The 21,802-nt window shown below is 34.5% G+C and overlaps 1 protein-coding gene across 1 annotated transcript in view; it reads right to left on the bottom strand.

Moving 5' to 3' along the window:
- Positions 1–9,483: 9,483 nt before the first annotated feature.
- The window catches only part of LOC134709889 (uncharacterized), a 31,573-nt gene continuing 19,254 nt past the window's right edge, over positions 9,484–21,802 (bottom strand). The window contains exon 5 of the mRNA XM_063570017.1: positions 9,484–12,317. Coding sequence (XP_063426087.1) covers positions 9,484–12,317 — 2,834 coding nt within the window. The remainder of the gene's footprint in view (positions 12,318–21,802) is intronic.

A 21,802-nucleotide genomic window follows, 5' to 3' on the forward strand; every position in this document is an offset into this window, starting at 1 on the left:
GACAGTCAAACTCATAAATCCAAAACAAACTGACAACGCCATGGCAAAAAATGAAAAAGACAAACAGAAAAACAATATCACACATGACACAACATAGAAAACTAAAGAATAAACAACACAAACCCCACTAAAAACTAGGGGTGATCTCAGGTGCTCCGGAAGGGTAAGCAGATCCGGTAGGTCACATTTCTGAAAGGGAAAGGGATTGTAGTTACGACGTAAGGAACATATCCGATATCATTTTTGAAACGGTTATTCCATAACGGTCAACAAACTGGTGATGGCGTCCGTAAAAATTACGAAGGGATGATTTCAACTTCACCATTTGGAACTCTTGGTTTAATAGCTTCCTTGTGGGCAGTAACCCTCTATAAAGAAAAGTCATGATAGGAAATGCAAGCACGAGAATATCGTATCAATTGGGAGATATATACCCCGTATGTAGGTGCTTCTGGAATGTTGCTACTTAGAAATGGAAAGTTCACAATTGGAAGGCTGAAATCATCTCTTTTGTCGTAAAGTTATGTTTTCAACCGACCCTCATTGTCAATTTCTAGATGTAAGTCAAGATATGAAGTCGACATAGAATCATATTCAAAACAGTGTGGTCCTGACCATTGATTGACGACCTAAATAATCCCATTGACTGGGACAGATTAGGTGAACGTTTGTTGGTAACAATCACTGCTCACTATGTACTTGTTGAAGACACTGAATCTGTGGGGTCACTAAAGGTTCTCAACACCTAAATAAAGCAATTCGAAAAACTAATCCGGAATTGTGCGATGTGTTGAATTATATCAATAATATAAATCAAAACATAAAGGTTATTCCTGAATAATTTTTCGAATTATTTTATTATTAAAGGCGTTAAGAACCTTTGGTGAGCCCACAACTTAAATTCTATAATAAGTAAGACGTGAGCAATGGTCGTTACCGACAAACGTTCACCTAATCTGTCCCATTCAATGTGATAATTTAGGTCGTCAATCAATGGCCAGGACCACACTGTTTTGAATATGATTCTAACTGTATCTGTAGTATCTCAAATTCGATGGGATAGATGCGTTCCACATAGTCACCAAATTTTGAATTGTTTAGTGAAAGAACGTCATCTATATAGCGGAAAGTAGAGTTAAAGGATATTGCTAACTTCTATCTTTCTTCCTAAGAAGTTCCTGCATGAAGTCAGCCTCATAATTATAAAGAAACAAGTCGGCAAGTAGAGGGGCACAGTTTGTTCCCATTGGGACGCCGACAGTCTGTTGAAAAACACGTCCTCCGAACGTAACAAATATGTTGTCAATCAAGAAATCAAGCATCTTGATAATATAAAAAAGAAGATGTGGTATGATTGCCAATGAGACAACTATCCACAAACGACCAAAATGACACAAACATTAACAACTGTAGGTCACCGTACGGCCTTCAACAATGAGCAAAGCCCATACTGCATAGTCAGTTATAAAAGGCCCCGACAAGACAATGTAAAACAATTCCAACGAGAAAACTAACGGCCTTATTTAAGAAAAAAAAAAATATGTAAAACATAAACAAATGACAACCATTGAATTGCAGGCTCCTGACTTAAGACAGGCACATACATAAATAATGTGGCGGGGTTAAACATGTTAGCGGGATACCAACCCTCCCCCAAACTGGAACAGTGGTATAACAGTACAACATAAGAACGAACTATAAAAATCAGTTGAAAAAGGCTAAACTCATCGGATAGACAAAAAATACAAGTGGACGTGGCCGGGTACTTATACATCCCGACACAAAAAGACACAATGAACAGATCTGAGAGTATTCGCAGTTATCTGACAGCTAGTTCAAAGCCACTAACAACTAATAAAAAAAAACATGCCTCTAAGACTAAACACTCAATCCGTACACATACAATATCGGTTTCAGAGAAAATTTTTTTTGAATCAGAATGATTCTTTACAAAGTAGGATTTATCCCTCCCTTAGACAAGATACTTGTATCTACGTTGGCCATTCTTTTTTATGAAGCAAAGTAATACCAACTCTTTCAATTTGTCTTTTAGTTTGAAATGTGGAACACTTGTGTAAAGAGTAGAAAAGTCAAATGTTTTAATACAAGTACTGTTACAAGATGAAAGAGCGTTAGATTGTAAGTACTCTAAAAGATCTGTGGAATTTTAAGTATCCACATCTGATTCACGCCACCTATAGAATAGGCAGTTTCACAATTACTTTGAAGCCCGTCTTTGATTGCTGATAAAATAGATGTTAATAATTTAGAAAGAGGTTTCGTGGAGCACTTGGAAGACCCAGCAATATACCGTTGTCTGTAAGGACACTTATGTAGTTTAGGTATCCAATACAGTGATGGAAAATCCAGTTCTTCATCTTTGGTTGACATTCTAAAGGAACAAAGAACAGACCTATGATTATCCAGTATTTCCTCTTTGGTAAGTGTCGTGAGGGTATATGTTGAGTCTCCAAGTGAATTGTCTATACCTAATTCGTTTATCAAGCAATTAATGTAATGACTTTTACAGACAAAAACGATGTTATTTGGGGCTTTGTCTGCGGGGACAACAACATATTTATCATGGAGGTCGGATAGGTGTTTAGCAACATTTGACGTAGCATGGGCATTGAAGGACCCATTCAGTTTCTTAATTCTGATTTATATTAACGACCTCACTGCCTTAATCTATTCGGATAGAGTGTCTACATCTCCCTTCTCGCGCTTTGCCCATTGCCTGGCATAATCCTCGACCGAATCCATCAAAATTTTAAAGTTGTATTTCCAATTGATGGATTTAGGCTCACGATATTTCGGACCTTTCGATAACACATTTCGTAGAGAAGTGTTATTAACAATGTTAAGTTCACCGGTAATAACGTGGCCAGCAGGATTATATGTGAATTGGGAACTAGCACAAGTGCAATCAGGAGGTTTAGACTTGAAGTCAATATCGAGATCCTGCAAAACGCGTTTGTAATTGAAAATTTTAGTTGCAATAGGTTTGGTAGAGGTATAAGAAATTATTGGTACAGGTCATTAAGTATAGTCTTGAATTATATTTTTTTGTCGATTCGTTTATATATCTTCTCTGTTGAGGTATATGATAGAAAGATTGATATCGAATGTACTAAATTTGGGGTCCGACGTCCGTAAACTTTTTATTTGAGAACCACGTAAAAAGGATCAATATATGAATCTGTTATTTTTCTCCATTGTTGAAGCATATGATAAAAAGATCATCTCATATCATTTTTCATATCGCATGTATTATCAGCCCTCGGTCAATATCAGCACTCGAGCCATGATAATACATGCGATATGAAAAATGACATGTAATAATCTGATACTATTATCTGACACCAGGTCATTAATAAAGAACGGTTAAGGTTAAGGGGAGGGTTGAGCGCCATCTAACTGGTTCAACCCCGCCACTTATATATGCACATGTCCCAAGTCAGGAGCCTGTAATTCAATAGTTGTCGTTTGTTGCTTTATTAAATATTATTTTAGGGCTGACTAGGCTTTGATCATTGTTGAATGGCGTACGATAACCTAAAGTTGTTCATTTCTGTGTCATTGTGTCCGTTGCTGAGAGTTGCCTTATTGACAATCATATCATATCTTCTATTTATATTTGTATCGGAAATTAAACCTCTATTCTAAATTAATTGTTGACATAATACGGGTTTGTGTCTTCACACATATTTTATATTAGATTGATATTAAACCCCTAAACGGGAGGGATTGTGTTTGATTTTCATTTGATGAAAACGTAATCTTTTAATTAAGGTCTACAGCCAGCTTTTCAGTAACGTCTAGTTATCCCTTGTTTATGTTTGTATCATTATCTTTTTCTTAGTTTCTTCGCTTCTAACTCTTTTAAGCAGAGTTTTTATTGCGCGTATTTCTGTTTGTTTGTTTATTCACATTAACTAGATGTATTCGGGAGTTGATATCTTATAAAACATGTTTAAACTCACCGTATTTAACCCCTGTCGCAAGTCACAAGCATTTGGCTTTCTTAGTCTTATATGTTTTGTTTTAGCTCATTTATATGTTTCAGAGTGAGGTTCCCTTTTCTTCAAATTAGTACTCATTTTTGTTAAGGGGCCAGCTAAAACCCGTCTATGTGTGCGGTAATTTCCCGCCGAGTTGAAAACCCATCGGTGGCCTTGTGCTGTTTTCTGCTCTTTGGTCGGGATTTTATTTTTTTAACACATTAATCATTACAATTCTAAATTTTGATTTATTTATTGAGTTTAATGTTGAGACCATGCACGTTTAAAAGAATTACTGTTTCGTTAATAAATTTACCTGATTTATAGCCATAGAATGACAGAAAAAAACAGCAAAATAGCTAAAATCTTGCCAAATTATGCCTCGTTCACACGGGCATTCAATACGAATTGAATTCGAATCGAATGCGAATCGAATTCGCTAATAGCGTCCACACACTCTTCTTTTTTTAATTCGAATTGATTCGAATTAACTAATTCGAATTAGTCAATTCGCATTATAAATACGTTTTTGTTAATACGAATTAAAAGTTAACGCCGTTTGGACAGTAAAGCGAAGTTGACGCCAATTTCAATTCGAATTATAATTGACGTTAGGACGTAAAACGTTTCGAATGCGAACTAAACTAATTCGAATTAGTTAATTCGAATCGAATTCGAATAACGTGTGAACTCAGCTTTAGATTATTGAATCTGTTACTCAAAATGAACGTGAGTATCTACTCACTGCTGAAAAAACAGTTTTTTACAGACATTACGTTCTGTATTCTACGTTAATTTAGTCAAAATATTCTTTAAGGTTCATCTAAGTCAAAATATAGGACACTTAATGAACCTCTAAACTTTGCCTGTGTTTTTTAACCTATAATGTATAAAGTTCTAAACTATATGAAAATATCATCATTTAAACATACGTAACATATACAGACTGTGTAAATTGTAAATAAACTTGAAATTGTTATGTTGTGACCAAACTGGTTCTTGGGGTGAAAACTAAATTTTCAAAATAATCTGGAAGCCTGCTATACGACGATATGGACGAATAATGTTACATTAAATGAAGTACAAGCTAATGTTGATTTTTCAGAAAATGTATTGATTTACGAGATTCAGTTAATTTCATGTATTTGGGTAAACCAATTCCGAGGTTCAATACAGAAATTGGACAAACATGCCAGTGACACATATTTATGTGACAAACAACATTAGCTTGTACTTCATTACATGTAACAATATTCGTCCAATTTTAATCAAATTAATTCGTCTCGTAGGCCTCCAGATTTTTTGGAAAATAAAGTTTTCACCCCAAGAACCGGTTTGGCCACAACATACCAATTTAAAGTTTATTTACAATTTACACAGTGTGTATATGTAAAGTATGTTTAAATGAAGATATTTTCATATATTTAAGGACTTTATTCATTATAGGTTGAAAAATACAGACACAGTTTAGATGTTTATGAAGTGTCCTATATTTTGACTATAGTGGAACTTTAAATTCATATACAAACTTTACAAAACGTTCAATTGGATATTTGTCTGGCTATGCAGATATACAGGTACGAAACGAAACATCGTCCGGTCCGATCAGAATAGTGACGTTAAATCCGATGCATCGTGTTAAGAGAGTACCATGCTTTATGTTCACAAGGAACGCTTGTTCATCATCGTATAACAATTTCATCATCGTATAACAATTTCAAAAGTGTTCCTTTTGAAATTTTTATACGATGATGACTGATTTACCCATGTTTTGACTATTTTGTTTATTGTGTCTGTATGTTTAACGCATCAATGTGAATAAACGGAATTTGACGAGACTGTCATTATAAAGTGAGAGGGTTAGCGCTATAAAACCAGGTTTAATCCACCATTTTCTACATTTGAAAATGCCTGTACCAAGTCAGGAATATGACAGTTCTCGTCCATTCGTTTTTGATGCGTTTTGTTATTTGATTTTGCCATGTGATTATGGACTTTCCGAATTGATTTTCCTCTAAGTTCAGTATTTTTGAGATTTTACTTTTGTTACAACTCTTCAAGGAGCCTGTATGTGGCCTGTTGCAATGCAAAAGTTCCAAATCCATTATACCCTCATTTGTCTAGTGGCAGTCTAAATTACCTCGACCTTCAGTAGTTATAATTATATCCTCATTTTACTAGTGGCAGTCCAAATATTTCTATTAATGACCTGCTGCCATTAGGTATTCATCACATTCGCACAAAACTTTATTCATTACCCCTTACAAAACTTCATTCTCTGTTCAATTTATGTTTGGAATCCACTGTTACAAATCCTCATTCAAACCAATTCAAACTTGAAGCTATAATATCGGATATTGCAACTCACAAACTTTTCAAGCCAGTACACATTGGAAAAGATGAAATAAAGAAAAGATATTTCCTAAATCCATCAATTGGAAATACAACTTTAAAATTTTGACGGATTCAGTCGAGGATTATGCCAGGCAATGGGCTAAGCGCGAATAGGAAGAAGTAGCCACTCTTTCCGAATGGATTAAGGCGGTGAGGTCGTTAATACAAATCAAAACTAAGAAACTGGATGGGTCCATCAATGCCCATGCTACGTCAATCTTTAAAGACCCAAATGTTGCTAAACACCTATCCGACATCCATGATAAATATGTTGTTGTCCCCGCAAATAGCATGGTTTTTGTCTGTAAAAGTCATTACATTAATTGCTTGATAAACGAATTAAGTATTGACAATTCACTTGGAAACTCAACATATACCCTCACGACACTTACCAAAGAGGAAATACTGGATATTCATAGGTCTGTTCTTTGTTCCTTTAGAATGTCAACCAAAGATGAAGAACTGGATCTTCCATCACTGTATTGGATACCTAAACTACATAAGTGTCCTTACAAACAACGGTATATTGCTGGGTCTCCCAAGTGGTCCACGAAACATCTTTCTTAATTATTAACATCTATTTTATCAGCAATCAAAGACGGGCTTCAAAGTTATTGTGAAACTGCCTATTCTAGAGGTTGCTACTTAAAAATTCCAAAGATCTTTTAGAGTTCATACAATCTAACTCTTTTTCATCTTGTAACAGTATTAAAACATTTGACTTTTCTTCTCTTTACACAAGTATTCCACATTCCAAACTAAAAGACAAATTGAAAGAGTTGGTATTGCTTTGCTTCATAAAAAGGAATGGCCAACGTAGAAACAAGTATCTTGTCTAAGGAAGGAATAAATCCTACTTTGTAAAGGATCACTCTGATTAAAAAAAAAATTCTCTGAAACTGATCTTATCAAGATACTTGATTTTTTGATTGACTACATATTTGTTACGTTCGGAGGACGTGTTTTTCAACAGACTGTCGGCATTCCAATGGGAACAAACTTGCCGCCTTATTTCTTTATTATTATGAAGCTGACTTCATGCAGGAACTTCTTATGAAGAAAGATAAGAAGTTAGTAGTATTCTTAAACACTACTTTCCGAAATATAGATGATGTTCTTTCTTTAAATAATTCAAAATTTGGTGACTATGTGGAACAAATCTATCCCATTGAACTAGAGATGAAGGATACTACAGATACAGTTAAGTCGGCTTCATATCTTGACTTACATCTAGAAATTGACAATGAGGGTCGGTTGAAAAAAAAACTTTACGACAAAAGAGATGATTTCAGCTTTCCAATTCTAAGTAGCAACATTCCAGCAGCACCTACATACGGGGTATATATCTCCCAATTGATACGATATTCCCGTGCTTGCATTTCCTATCATGATTTTCTTGATAGAGGGTTGCTGCTCACAAGGAAGCTATTAATTCAAGAGTTTCAAATGGTGAAGTTGAAATCATCCCTTCGTAAATTTTACGGACGCCATCACGAGTTGGTTGACCGTTATGGAATAACCGTTTCACAAATGATATCGGATATGTTCCTTACGTCGTAACTACAATCCCCTTCCCTTTCATGAATGTGACCTACCGAACTAGACTATTTACTGGATTTGATATCACATAAGCAACACGACGGGTGCCTTATGTGAAGTAGAATCTGCTTACCCTTCCGGAGCACCTGAGATCACCCCTGAATTTTGGTGGGGTTCGTGCTGTGTATTCTTTGGTTTTCTATGTTGTGCCATGTGTACTATTATTTGTCTGTTTGTCTTTTTCATTTTCAGCCATGGCGTTGTCAGTTTGTTTTAAAGTTTGACTGATCCTTTGGTATCTTTCGTCCCTGTTTTACCTCGACCTGTTATGGTTATCTAAGGTACCAGGATTGTAATTTTATACGCCATACACGCGTTTTGTCTACCTAAGACTCATCCGTGACGCTCTGATCAAAATATTTACAAAGCCCAAACATATACAAAGTTGAAAAGCGTTGAGGATCCGAAATTCCTAAATCTAGACGGGCTTTATTGCAGGACCTGCCTACTATATGTTAATTTGTTCTCATCCTTAACATTCATTGTCATCAATATTCAATCATAAAGCGTAATATCATTTCTTCAGAGTTGTTGATGAAGAAGTTTTTTTTACTATTTCCAGTTTATATTAAATGATATTTAGATGATGTATGCCAAAGAGTGTCTCAAACGGAAAAATTGTGAGAAGAGCTTCCTTAATCATTGTGTCAGTGGATACAGTATTAACACAAATTTGGCCTTGTATTTTTTTTTTTATCTCTCTGACACGTTTTACGTTTCCATTCTAAATTTAATTGAACAGATAAACCACTGATGATATTGAATGTGACAGTGAATGTGAACTTGGTGTCAATAATCCGGATCTGGTAGTTGTATATCATAGCAAACATTGTTACAAAGGAATCAAACATGGGATGTGAATATGTGGATGTTACACAAACTACAAATGTAATAGGAAACAGCTGTCTTTATGGTCTGACATCATGGTTGTTTTAATTACTATGAAATAATTATCATGTTATCAAAGGTCAACATTTTAATCTGTTTTAACGTGTGCCATTTATCCGAGGAAATTAAATTAGTTAGTCATGTTCAGTGTGAATTCACATTACTATAAGACGTGTCACGGTACTTTTCTATCCCAAATTCATGTATTTGGTTTTGATGATATATTTGTTATTCTCATCGGATTTTGTCTAATGCTTAGTCCGTTTCTGTGTGTGTTACATTTTAATGTTGTGTTGTGTCGTTGTTCTCCTCTTATTTTTAATGCGTTTCCCTCAGTTTTAGTTTGTTACCCCGATTTTGTTTTTTATCCCTCGATTTACGAGTTTTGAACAGCGGTATACTACTATTGCCTTTATTCAGACTTGTATTTGATAATCTTTATACAAGTTTTATATACCAATTTAGTTTTGCTTTGTTATGTCCAAATGCATCTCTAGAACAGAACAATTTTGTTGAAATGTTGAAAACATCTGTTAAGCATTGCTATATAACATAAAACAGTTGTAAATGCTTTATTATTATAAAAATTGAATACAAAAATCTAGTCAACCTGACACAACATTTTTACAATTTCTGTATGACCATGTTTTTTAGCTATCATTAGAGGTGACAGACCCTCATTGTTACATTTATTACAGTCTGCACCTCTTTCTAACAACATTTTCACTATTTCTATATGACCAAGTTTACAAGCCTTCATTAGAGGTGACTTACCCAACCAGTCACATTTATTACAGTGTGCTCCTTTGTCTAATAACATCTTCATTATTTCTATATGACCAAGTTTACAAGCCATCATTAGAGGTGACTTACCCAACCAGTCACATTTATTACAGTCTGCTCCTTTGTCTAATAACATCTTCATTATTTCTATATGACCTTGTTCACAAGCCACCAATAGAGGTGACTGACCCAATTCGTCACATTTATAACAGTCTGCACCTCTTTCTAATAATATCTTGACTAGTTCTGTATGACCACAATAACAAGCCACCATTAGAGGTGACCGACCCAATTTGTCACATTTATTACAGTCTGCTCCTCTTTCTAACAACATATTAGCTATTTCTATCTGACCTTGTTCACAAGCCATCAATAGAGGTGACAGACCATCTTCGTCACATTTATTACAGTCTGCACCTCTTTCTAATAATATCTTGACTAGTTCTGTATGACCACAATAACAAGCCACCATTAGAGGTGACCGACCCAATTTGTCACATTTATTACAGTCTGCACCTCTTTCTAACAACATTTTAACTATATCTATATGACCATGTTTACAAGCCACCAATAGAGGTGACAGACCATCTTCGTCACATTTATTACAGTCTGCACCTCTTTCTAATAATATCTTGACTAGTTCTGTATGACCACAATAACAAGCCACCAATAGAGGTGACCGACCCAATTTGTCACATTTATTACAGTCTGCACCTCTTTCTAACAACATATTAGCTATTTCTATCTGACCTTGTTCACAAGCCACCATTAGAGGTGACCGACCAAATTTGTCACATTTATTACAGTCTGCACCTCTTTCTAACAACATATTAACTATTTCTATCTGACCAAGTTCACAAGCCACCATTAAGGGTGACCGACCCAATTCGTAACATTTATTACAGTCTGCTCCTTTGTCTAATAACGTCTTCATTATTTCTATATGACCATGTTCACAAGCCTTCATTAGAGGTGACCCACCCAATTCGTCACATTTATTACAGTCTGCTCCTTTGTCTAATAACATCTTCATTATTTCTATATGACCATGTTCACAAGCCTTCATTACAGGTGACCGACCCCATTTGTCACATTTATTACAGTCTGCTCCTTTGTCTAATAGCATCTTCATTATTTCTATATGACCATGTTCACAAGCCTTCATTAGAGGTGACCGACCCAATTCGTCACATTTATTACAGTCTGCACCTCCGTCTAACAACATCTTGACTAGTTCTGTATGACCATATTCACACGCAATAATTACAGGTGACTGGGAAATATAGGAACACCTATTTACATCAACACCATTTGTGCAACACCACTTGACTAAAGAAATATCTCCTAAGTAACAACAGTGTAATAAAGCAGTATCATACCAATCACCATCGTTATCGTCATGCCATTGGAAAAGAGTTTTTGAACGAAGTGAACGAAAATCACTGGTATGTGCCAGTCGGCATTGGTAAGATTTATCCAGTTTAAGTAAATAGCCACAAAACTTTTGTCTGAACCGAGGTATCTCCATATTAATATTACTAAATACATCTTGTACTTTCCCCTTTGACCAGTCATCAATCATTCTCTGTATGTACATTTCATGATAATTGGTTGGTATTATAGTAATAAACTGATTCATGTTATCATTTCTTTCTAATAAAAATCTTTCCTTGATCAACCCGGAGTCTGCATTTTTTATTAAGTAACTGGTCATTTTCTGTCCAAAGAAGTAGGCCAGAAAATCAAATAGTTTATCATGTATAGTCTTGTAAACTTTTTCTTCTTTGATTATAAATGTATGTGTAAGGCAGTTAAGTTCATCCTGTAATACAAGTCTTGATGTTCCCCTGTCTAATCTACATGCCTCAAATGTGTTCTCAATAATAGCCCTGGTTTCTTCATTCACCTCTTTTGTCAATATTTCTTCCTGAAACTTGTTGTTAAACATGACACATAAAGCCAAGACACAGTATTTAGCGTGATACCCTTTTTCGAAAAACTTATCAACCTCTGCTTTATAAACTGTAAATGGATTCTTGAAGAAATCTGTGACATCACGTTTCGGATTATCATTGTACAATTTACATAAAAGAGGAAAACAATCATGTAAATCATAGTAGGCTGTAATCTCCGATGCTTTTGCCTTAAGATATAACTCTGATAAAGATTGTTTTTCGGTTTTTGACAAACGCATGTTATCTGATAACAGGTTACACACACATGACTTGAAAACTGATAAAGATTTAAACTTTTCATCTTGGTACACTTGTAACCGACATGCTGCCAGTATTTTTGTTCGTTTTTCGTCAAGAATATTAGTTATAGTCTCCATGACGGGGTCCCATTTTTTTATGTCACTTTGGTCAACAGAATAGTTGCCACATAAATCATCAAAAACGAACAGTGTTTTCTTTTTTGGATTGTTGTAGTTAACAATGTCAACTGGTTCTGTCACCATAAGTACATCGTATCCTTCTCCTATCATTTGTATAGCCACGTGTCGGAGTGTTGCTGTCTTCCCTACACCAGAACTAGCAATAATAGTTACACAGTTGTTTTCTTTTATACATTTGAGTACATGATCGGCAGCTCTAGTCTTAATAAACATCTGGTCATTTTCCTTCCAGGTTTTAAGTAATTTCTCAATTCTTGCTGAAACATAAAATTGTGATATAAATACATAGAAATATTAGCACAAGTAATCTAGTTTAATAATTTCGTAAAATAAATGATCACTTGATCAATTTATTTACATTAATGCTGAATTAATCTTATATTCTTTAGCAATGATCGTTTTGATGACATTAATATATATTAATGACTGTTCTTGTCCATCCGATTTTGATGCGTTCTGTTATTTGGGATTGCCAAGTGATTATGGAATAAAAGTAAAATCACAAAAATACTGCACTCAAAGGAAAATCAATACGGAAAGTCCATAATCACATGGAAAAATCAAAGAACAAAACGCATCAAAAACGAATAGAAAGAACTGTCATATTCCTGACTTGGTACAGACATTTTCAAATGTAGAAAATGGTGGATTAAATTTGGTTCTATAGCGCTAAAACTCTCTCTTTAATAACAGTCTCATCAAATTCCGTTATATTTCCAAATTGATTTTCCTCTAAGTTCAGTATTTTTGTGATTTTACTTTTAATAGATATATATATTATAAAAAATGTAAAAAATAAAAGGACTTTCGGAGCATTTTAAAATGTTATTTTATTTAAATTTCTACTAGTGTGGACACATAATTCAATTTTAGGGTATAGTCGTGTGGTCTAGCGGGACGGCTACAGTGCAGGCGGTGAGGGAAGAACAACGAAGAACAAAAAATTTGCAAAAGCAAATTTACAGATCTAACATTGTTGGGTTGATGTTTAGACGAGTTGTATATACATAATGTGCCCAGCAATGTATCATCATCATTGATGGTGATCCGATGGATACTTCTGTAGTAGAGTTGTCACTGACACAGACATACTTATAAATATAATTATTTTCTGTGACTGTATCTTACATTAATTTGTAGGATCCTTTACTACAGATAATTGAGCTGATCTGTAACAATAACATCTCCATGCCTTACATATCATGTACTGTAGTACGACGCTAGATTAAAACTTACGAGGAAAGGTAAAATTGAGAATGGAAATGGGGAAAGTGTCAAAGAGACAACAACTCGACCAAATAAAAAAACAACAGCAGAAGGTAACCAACAGGTCTTCAATGTAGCGAGAAATTCCCGCACCCGGAGGCGTCCTTCAGCTGGCCCCTAAACAAATATATACAGGTTCAGTGATAATGAACGACACACTAATTTCCAAATTGTACACAAGAAACTAAAATTAAAATAATACAAGACTTTCAAAGGCCAGAGGCTCCCGACTTGGAACAGGCGCAAAAATGCGGCGGGATTAAACATGTTTGTGAGATCTCAACCCTCCCCCTTTTACCTCTTACCAATGTAGAAAAGTAAACGCATAACAATACGCACATTAAAATTTAGTTCAAGAGAAGTCCGAGTTTGATGTCAGAAGATGTAACCAAAGAAAATAAAGAAAATTACAATAATACATAAATAACAACAGACTACTAACGTTAACTGACATGCCAGCTCCAGACTACAATTAAACTGACTGAAAGATTATGATTTCATCATATGAACATCAGGCACACGTCCACCGAAAGCTTTATTTTTGTGAAGCACAGGTGGTCGTGTGGTCTAGTGGGATGGCTGCAGTGCAGGCAATTTGGTGTCACGATATCACAGTAGCATGGGTTTCGAATCCCGAGCAAATTTACAGATCTAACATTGTTGGGTTGATGTTTAGACGAGTTATATATATATAAATATATATTTATATAAAATTGTCAGTAGAAAATCTAAACTCTAACTCTGTTTTGGCGTAATTTTCAGACTTATCTATATAAAAAAAGAAGTCTAAAAAAAAGGACCAACCAGCAAATTTACCATGTATCGGATCGTCTAGAATAGATGATACTATGCAGATAATGAAAAATTATATCGGTCTAAAAATTTGCGAATCCAAAAGAGTTTAAAAGTCCAAATAAAGTACGAAGTTGTATAGCATTGAGGACCAAAATTCCTACAAGTTTTGCAAAATACAGCTAATGTAATCTATGCCTGAGGTAGAAAAGCCTTCGTATTCATTGCAACCAATGTAATAAGTATGTATACATTCATGTCTTCATTGAACATTATATTGATGAACATCAAATCTGCAGACTCATCCTGTTTGTATTGTATACCTAAGCTTCGAAAGAATCTGTACAAATAACATTACAATGCTGATACATCTGCATGTTCTACAAAGAAACTATCCGTTTAATTTTGAAAAATTTAAAAAAAATTAGTTTGCATAGAAAGATGGTTATTTTAAAAATACTGTGACACATTTCATTTATTTAGAGATATAAACCATATATGTTTTTTGAGAGAACGTCTGGATTAACACCACTGGGTCGAGGCCACTGCTGGTGGACGTTTCGTTCCCGAGGATATCACCAGCCCAGTAGCCAACACCTAAGCGTTTAAGTGTTGACATTAATATCAATAATGTTGTCATTTTTATAAATTTTCTGTTTACAAACCAATGAATATTTTTCAAGAAACTAAGGATTTTCTTATTGCAGGCATAGATTACCTTAGCCGTATTTGGCACAACTTTTTAAAATTTGATACCTCAATGCTCCCCAACTTTGTACTTATTTGGCTTTATAAACATTTTGATATGAGCGTCACTGATGAGTTTTATGTAGACGAAACGCGCGTCTGGAGTACTAAAGTAATATGAGGCAGGAATTACATGTGAATGGGGACGAAGTCTATGATTTTTTTTTAAATCAACAATAGTAAAAAGAAAAACGGAACTACCGTAACGTTTCCGATTTTGGTTCTGTTGTTAGGGATTTAAGTTGTGACGTTATTTAAGCTATGACGTCATATTCAATGAAAACCAAGAAACGCTGTCATCAGGTAACGTTTTTTTAATAACAAACTTTTTTTTAAAGTGAATTAGTATTAGTTCCTTTCTCGTGTTTCATAGACCCATAAATATACATTTTATTCAGTCTCATGTAAACAAGACCAGAAACGGAAGTAGATTTCTGCGCCGTTCCGTAAATTCAAAAACACGACAAAAAAAATGAACGATTTTGAGTTCATTAGTACAATGAAAAATTTTACCGATTTTTTTTTTTTATTATTGAATTTTCTACTGTTATAGGGGACTTCGTCCACATGTATTCCTGGTACTTTTGAAAACTATCCACACCACTGGGTCGATGCCACTGCTGGTGGACGTTTCGTCCCCGATGGTATCACCAGCCCAGTAGTCAACACTTAAGCGTTTAAGTGTTGACATGAATATCAATAATGTGGTCAGTTTTATAAATTTCATATTTACTAAACTTTGAATTTTTCGAAAAACAAAGGATTGTCCTATTCGCTGCATAGATTACCTATGCGGTATTTGAAACAACTTTTTCGAAATTTAAGATCCTCAGTGCTCTTCAACTTTGAACTTATTTGGCTTTATAAAAGATGTTTCTGCCAAAACCTTTGATTTTTCTACCTTTTCTACCACAATTCCCCATGTGCAATTAAAAAAAATCGTTTAAAGAATTAATCGACATTGCTTTTCAATATAAATAGAAGGATACGCTTAACGAGTTGGTTGACCGTTATGGAATAACCATTTCACAAATGATATCGGATATGTTCCTAACGTCGTAACTACAATCACCTTCCCTTTCATGAATTTGACCTACCGAATTAGACTATTTACCGGATTTGTAATCACATAAGCAACAGGACGGGTGCTGCATGTGGAGCAGGATCTGCTTACCCTTCCGGAGCACCTGAGATCACCCCTAGTTTTTGGTAGGGTTCGTGTTGTTTATTATTTAGTTTTCTATGTTGTGTCATGTGTACTATTGTTTTTCTGTTTGTCTTTTTCATTTTTAGCCATGGCGTTGTCAGTTTGTTTTAGATTTATGAGTTTGACTGTCCCTTTGGTATCTTTCGTCCCTCTTTTAACATTTATTGCTGAACAATGCCAAAAACGACATATTTTGTTAATAGTGAACAAAAGGTTAAAATAAGCTACACGGAGGAACAAGTGTTCAGCATGATCGAATTTCTTTTTTGCTGAATTTAGAGTAGACTTTCTCAACAAATTGCAATCCTTTCTATTGGACCGGACTGTTTGCATCTCCATGCCGACCTCTTAAATATTTTTATTTCAGTCGGAATTCCTCCTGACACCTTGTCAACAGCAAAAAATCACAGAAGCAAATAATTTGATTTCACATTTAGATATATTAATGATTCTTTCCATTAATAATTAAACCGATGGGTTGGATTATTAGACGTATACTAAACTTTTGTAATTACAGTCGCCCCTATTATGACCTACCATGCCGGAGTACTGGTGGTTAAACTGTATGGCGGACTTGACAAACTGCACAATAGGCTATACAATCTTTCTTAAAAGTCGGAAAGGTTACACCGATACCGGGAATGACTGGTGAAATGGTATGGATTCCAGTTTTTATCTGAAATCTTTGTCAGATTATAAGGTTTGGGGCCGGATTGTCAATATGTACTCGGAAAGAATAATATCAGGAATATATGCATGGGATAGTCTTTTTCCACGAAATTATAAGGATACGTTGTACAAAAAAATAAAGTCGATTATGAATGAAAGTGGACTTAATACTTAATTTAACTCAAAATACTCAAATGAACTTAGTACCAGGTTTATTAGTAACTTAAAACTCCATACGTATGTGTATGACATATGTATGTGTATGGACATATATATATATATTATGTCTAAAAATAGCAACAATCAACATTCATATCTAGCATGTATATATATATATATATATAAACGAGTATAAATTAAAAATTACGTTCAAACCTATGATTGCGTTGGATAAAAACTGCACTTTTTATACGTGTGCATGTTAAACAAATTTCGTTGTAGAAGGGTCTAAAAACAGCACAAACAACATTTTCCAAAAGACCAACAAAGTGAAAAAGTATATTTCAACAAAACGCATTTGACTAACAGGTCGAACAACTGATGTTCTTGAACCATGCTGACTGCCATTGGCGATTGCCAAATAAAATTGATCACAAGATGTAACAAAATGGATCTTAAAATAAATTGAATACTAAACAGAAAAACTTTTTAAACTTGTGGCCGCGATGTTATGCCACAAACATACGGTGTCAATATACTTTAGTACACCAGATCCGGATTTCGACAATAAATGTCTCTTCAGTCATGTTAGGGATCGAAACGGTATTTGGAAGGCTATATATATATTATTTATTGCATTATGCATTGTGTTTGAATGTAGTATCGGTATTTAGTTCTAATATAGTCTTAAATCTTTCCTGATTCTATATTACTTTTGAATTATAGTCTTTCTTATGTGACGTCATTTTTTGTGCTCCTTCAGAAATTTCATAAATTCAAATGTGACGTATTTTTTGTGCCTTTTCGCCATCGTATTTGACGTCATTTTTATGGCGTTGAGGCCTGGACTGTGTCATGTGTGTCTATTCTGTGTTGGTCTTAGCATGATGTATTCGGGTTTAATTTTCTGTAATTAGTTAATACTTTAGTTTCATTATGTATATCTCTTTTATATTCATTTGATAAAATTTACTTTTGCAATAGCATTAATTGTTCTTAATAATAAGAATGTTCTTATCCCAAACATAAAAACGTAGCCGTATTTGACACAACCTTTTTCAACTTTTGATCCTCAGTGCTGTACAATTTTGTACTTTTTTCCTCTTTCGATCTTTTATATATGGGCGTCACCGGTGAGTCTTGTGTGGACGAGGCGCGTTTTTGGCGTATTGAATTTTAAACCTGATGCTTTTTGTGTTATCTATTAATCATCTGTTTCTTTGTGTAATATGTTCTCCTATTTATTTGTATTGTAGTCCTGTAATATTATGTTGTCATTTCAATGTTATATTTAACATAACCATTAAAGTGCGAGGTTTGGCATGCCACAAAACCAGGTTCAACCCACCATTTTTTCCTTTAAAAATGTCCTGTACCAAGTCAGGAAGATGGCCTTTGTTATATTATTTTTCGTTTCTGTGTGTGTTACATTTTAACGTTGCGTCGTTTGTTTTCTCTTATTTTTGAGTGTAAATTTACATTTCGATAAGACGTGTCACGGTACTTGTTTATCCCAAATTTATGTATTTGGTTTTGATGTTATGCTTGTTATTCTCCTGGGATTGTGTCTGATGCTTGGTCCGTTTCCATGTGTGTTACATTTCAGTGTTGTGTCGTTGTTCTAATCTTATATTTAATGCGTTTCTCTCGGTTTTAGTTTGTTACCCCGATTTGATTTTTTGTCCATGGATTTATGAGTTTTAAACAGCGGTATACTACTGTTGCCTTTATTTATGAACCGTCAATAAATATTTAACTGTAATGTCGATAACATGTCTGATACATGCTCTTCAACTTCGTTTGGGCTTTTTAATATTTCGATATGGGCGTCACTGATGAGTCTTATGTAGACGAAACGCGCGTCTTGCGTACTAAATTATAATCCTGGTACCTTTGATAACTATGATATAATATTATCAAAATTTTACTCAGTATCGTTGCTAGAATAGTGTCAAAATTTATCACTATCATTTCTAATATAAGAACACAAACATTAATGAGACAAAATTGTTCAGTTAAAGGAGTAGGTCCGGTAAGGGCTGATTTTGGCCTCAAATTTCAGGTTCATCTAACGAAATATTTTGGACACTTTTCGAACACTTTAATGTCTATTTTACTTGATTCAATTCGTTTCTGTGAAAGATTTTAACTGTTTAAGTCATTAAACACGGTTCGATTCAAGCTTAAATATGAATCAAAGCACTGTTAGCGCTGTAGGCAGTTAACCAAAAACCAAGGCATAATTATAACCAGATGCTCCACAGGGCGCAGCTTTATACGACCGCAGAGGTTGATCCCTAAACGGTCGGGGCAAGTATGGACACAACTTTCAAGCTGGATTCAGCTCTGGGTTTCTGACACAGAATGAATGTGGTCTAATGAACTTAAAAAAATGTTTTGCCTTTGAGCAATTAACTTTACTGTTGAATATTAATCCTCTCAAAATAGATATAGGAAGTTGTGGTGGGAGTGCCAATGAGAAAACCCTCCATCCAAATATCAATTTAAAAATAAGTAAAGCATTATAGTCAATGTACGGCCTTCAACGCGGAGCCTTGGCTCACACCGAACAATATGCTATAAAGGGCCCCAAAATTACTAGTGTTAAACCATTCAAACGGGAAAACCAACTGTATAATCTATATAAAAAAAAAAGAGAAACAAGAAACACGTATATATTACGTCAACAAAATGTTTGAAGAAATTTTCTTTTTATTTATGAAATCTGAAATGAGAAAAATTGATAATCAATACTGTGCAATAGAAGATTTCTTAATTATGGTCCCTTAAGACTTAAATGTAGACTAATTTGAAAACGGGACCAAAAATTAAGAATCTACATACACATATTAAAGAACCCCAATTAATCAATTTTTGATGAAATCAAACAAAGTTTAATTTTGGACCCTGATTTGGACCAACTTGAAAACTGGGCCAATAATACAAAATCTAAGTACATTTTTAGATTCAGCATAACAAAGAACCCCAAAGATTCAATTTTATTAAAATCAAACTAAGTTTAATATTGGACCCTTTGAACTTTAATGTAGACCAATTTGAAAATGGGACCAAAAATTAAGAATCTACATACACAGTTAGATTCGGCATATCAAAGAACCCCAATTATTCATTTTTTTATGAAATCAAACAAAGTTTAATTTTAGACTCTTTGGCCCTCTTATTTCTTAACTGTTGTAACCAAAACTCCCAAAATCAATCCAAACCTTTCTTTTGTGGTCATAAACCTTGTGTCAAAATTTCATACATTTCTATTCCCCTAAACTAAAGTTATAGTGGATGGGGTGACTCTAGGGACTTCGCCTATATGTCATTTGATTAGTTATGTAGTTATTTTGTCTCATAAATAAATGTATATGGTCGAGGGGAGGGGATCTCATCCGTTTCAAAGTTATCAAACAGAAGGAGGTAGAGTGACCCAATGGACTCCACCTTTAGATAATAAGATTTGCTTACATTGAGGTATCATATAGGTATATATAGTTGCACTATTTGTGCCTATCCCAAGTCAGGAGCCTGTAAATCAGTGGTTGTCGTTTGTTTATGTGTTATATATTTGTTTTTAGTTATTTATTTGATATAAATAAGGCTATTAGTTTTCTCGTTTTACCTTGTTTTACATTGTCTTATCGGGGCCTTTTATAGCTGACTATATGGTATGGGCTTTGCTCATTATTGAAGGCTGTTCGATGAGCTATAGTTGTTAATGTCTGTGTCATTTTGGTCTCTTGTGGACAGTTGTCTCATTGGCAATCATACCAAATCTTTTTTGTTGTATAAGAAACTTCCAGCTATATTTTAACTGACCCATCAACATTGAGAGGGAAAAAAATTCCCCTTGAAATTGCAGTAATATGTTTAACTTTAAAAGCATCTAACATGGATTACCAACATTTACCACTGATAAAGAAAATTTATACTGTTACCAGGAACATATATATTGTTATATAAACTGTTCCCAGCTGTCACATTGTATTGGGTTTTGACATTAAAATTTGTGTACAAAATATGTTCTGCTTTTTCTTTCTTTTACATATATCTTCTGGTTTTCAATTCTTGTATTTATATTTATTACCATGCATAGATGTATTTTGTCACCTGTCTGGATTTTTTTAGATGATAGCCGAACCCGGGATTATCCTTATCCGTTTCTGGAATCGGATCCGATATTGGTTCTCGCGGCAGCCATTTTTTTCAATGTTGTTTGACAGATAGTGAGATACGATTTTACTCGGAGTTACACATTGTTTGTCGGCTATTTTCTGTATAAAGCTAGCGGTTGATCAAATTGAACATCGTTGTCATGAATAGTAATGATGAAAATAAGTTGGAGATCGTTTATTTTCTTTCAAGGTCCATCGGGCATGTCGGGCGTAGCTAGTAACCGAGTAGAAAGTCCGACTGCAAAAGTGGAAGGTCGCAGACCTCGGACCACCGCTAACTTTAACCCCTTGCGTCCAAATTGAAAAGATACGAATATTTCGTCTTCTAATTCGAAATTGCCGCCAATAGCCTGATCAATTGAACTTATTTTAATAAACTACTGACGTAGTTGACTACGTATTGACGCCAAACTATATTCCTACGACTTTTGCAATTTAGGAAATCTAAACTACTTGTCTTTAGAGATCTCGGCGATTAAATATTTCATACATTTGTTCTTTGACATCTTAGCAAAAAACTCAGGGGATTATAAAATACATTAGGATTTCTAATGTGCTCTACTTCCTATGTGCAACTTCAAAACTTTTGGGAAAATCGACGATCATCTAAGTTTTTTCTGGTCATAGTTTTTGTTATCCAGAATGAAAAGTTTGAAAAAACTGTCCAATAAGTTATAAATAACATCATGTCCAGCTAGATGATAACAATGACACATATTTC

The sequence above is a fragment of the Mytilus trossulus genome, chromosome 3, assembly GCF_036588685.1.
Source record: "Mytilus trossulus isolate FHL-02 chromosome 3, PNRI_Mtr1.1.1.hap1, whole genome shotgun sequence".
Lineage (NCBI taxonomy): Eukaryota > Metazoa > Mollusca > Bivalvia > Mytilida > Mytilidae > Mytilus > Mytilus trossulus.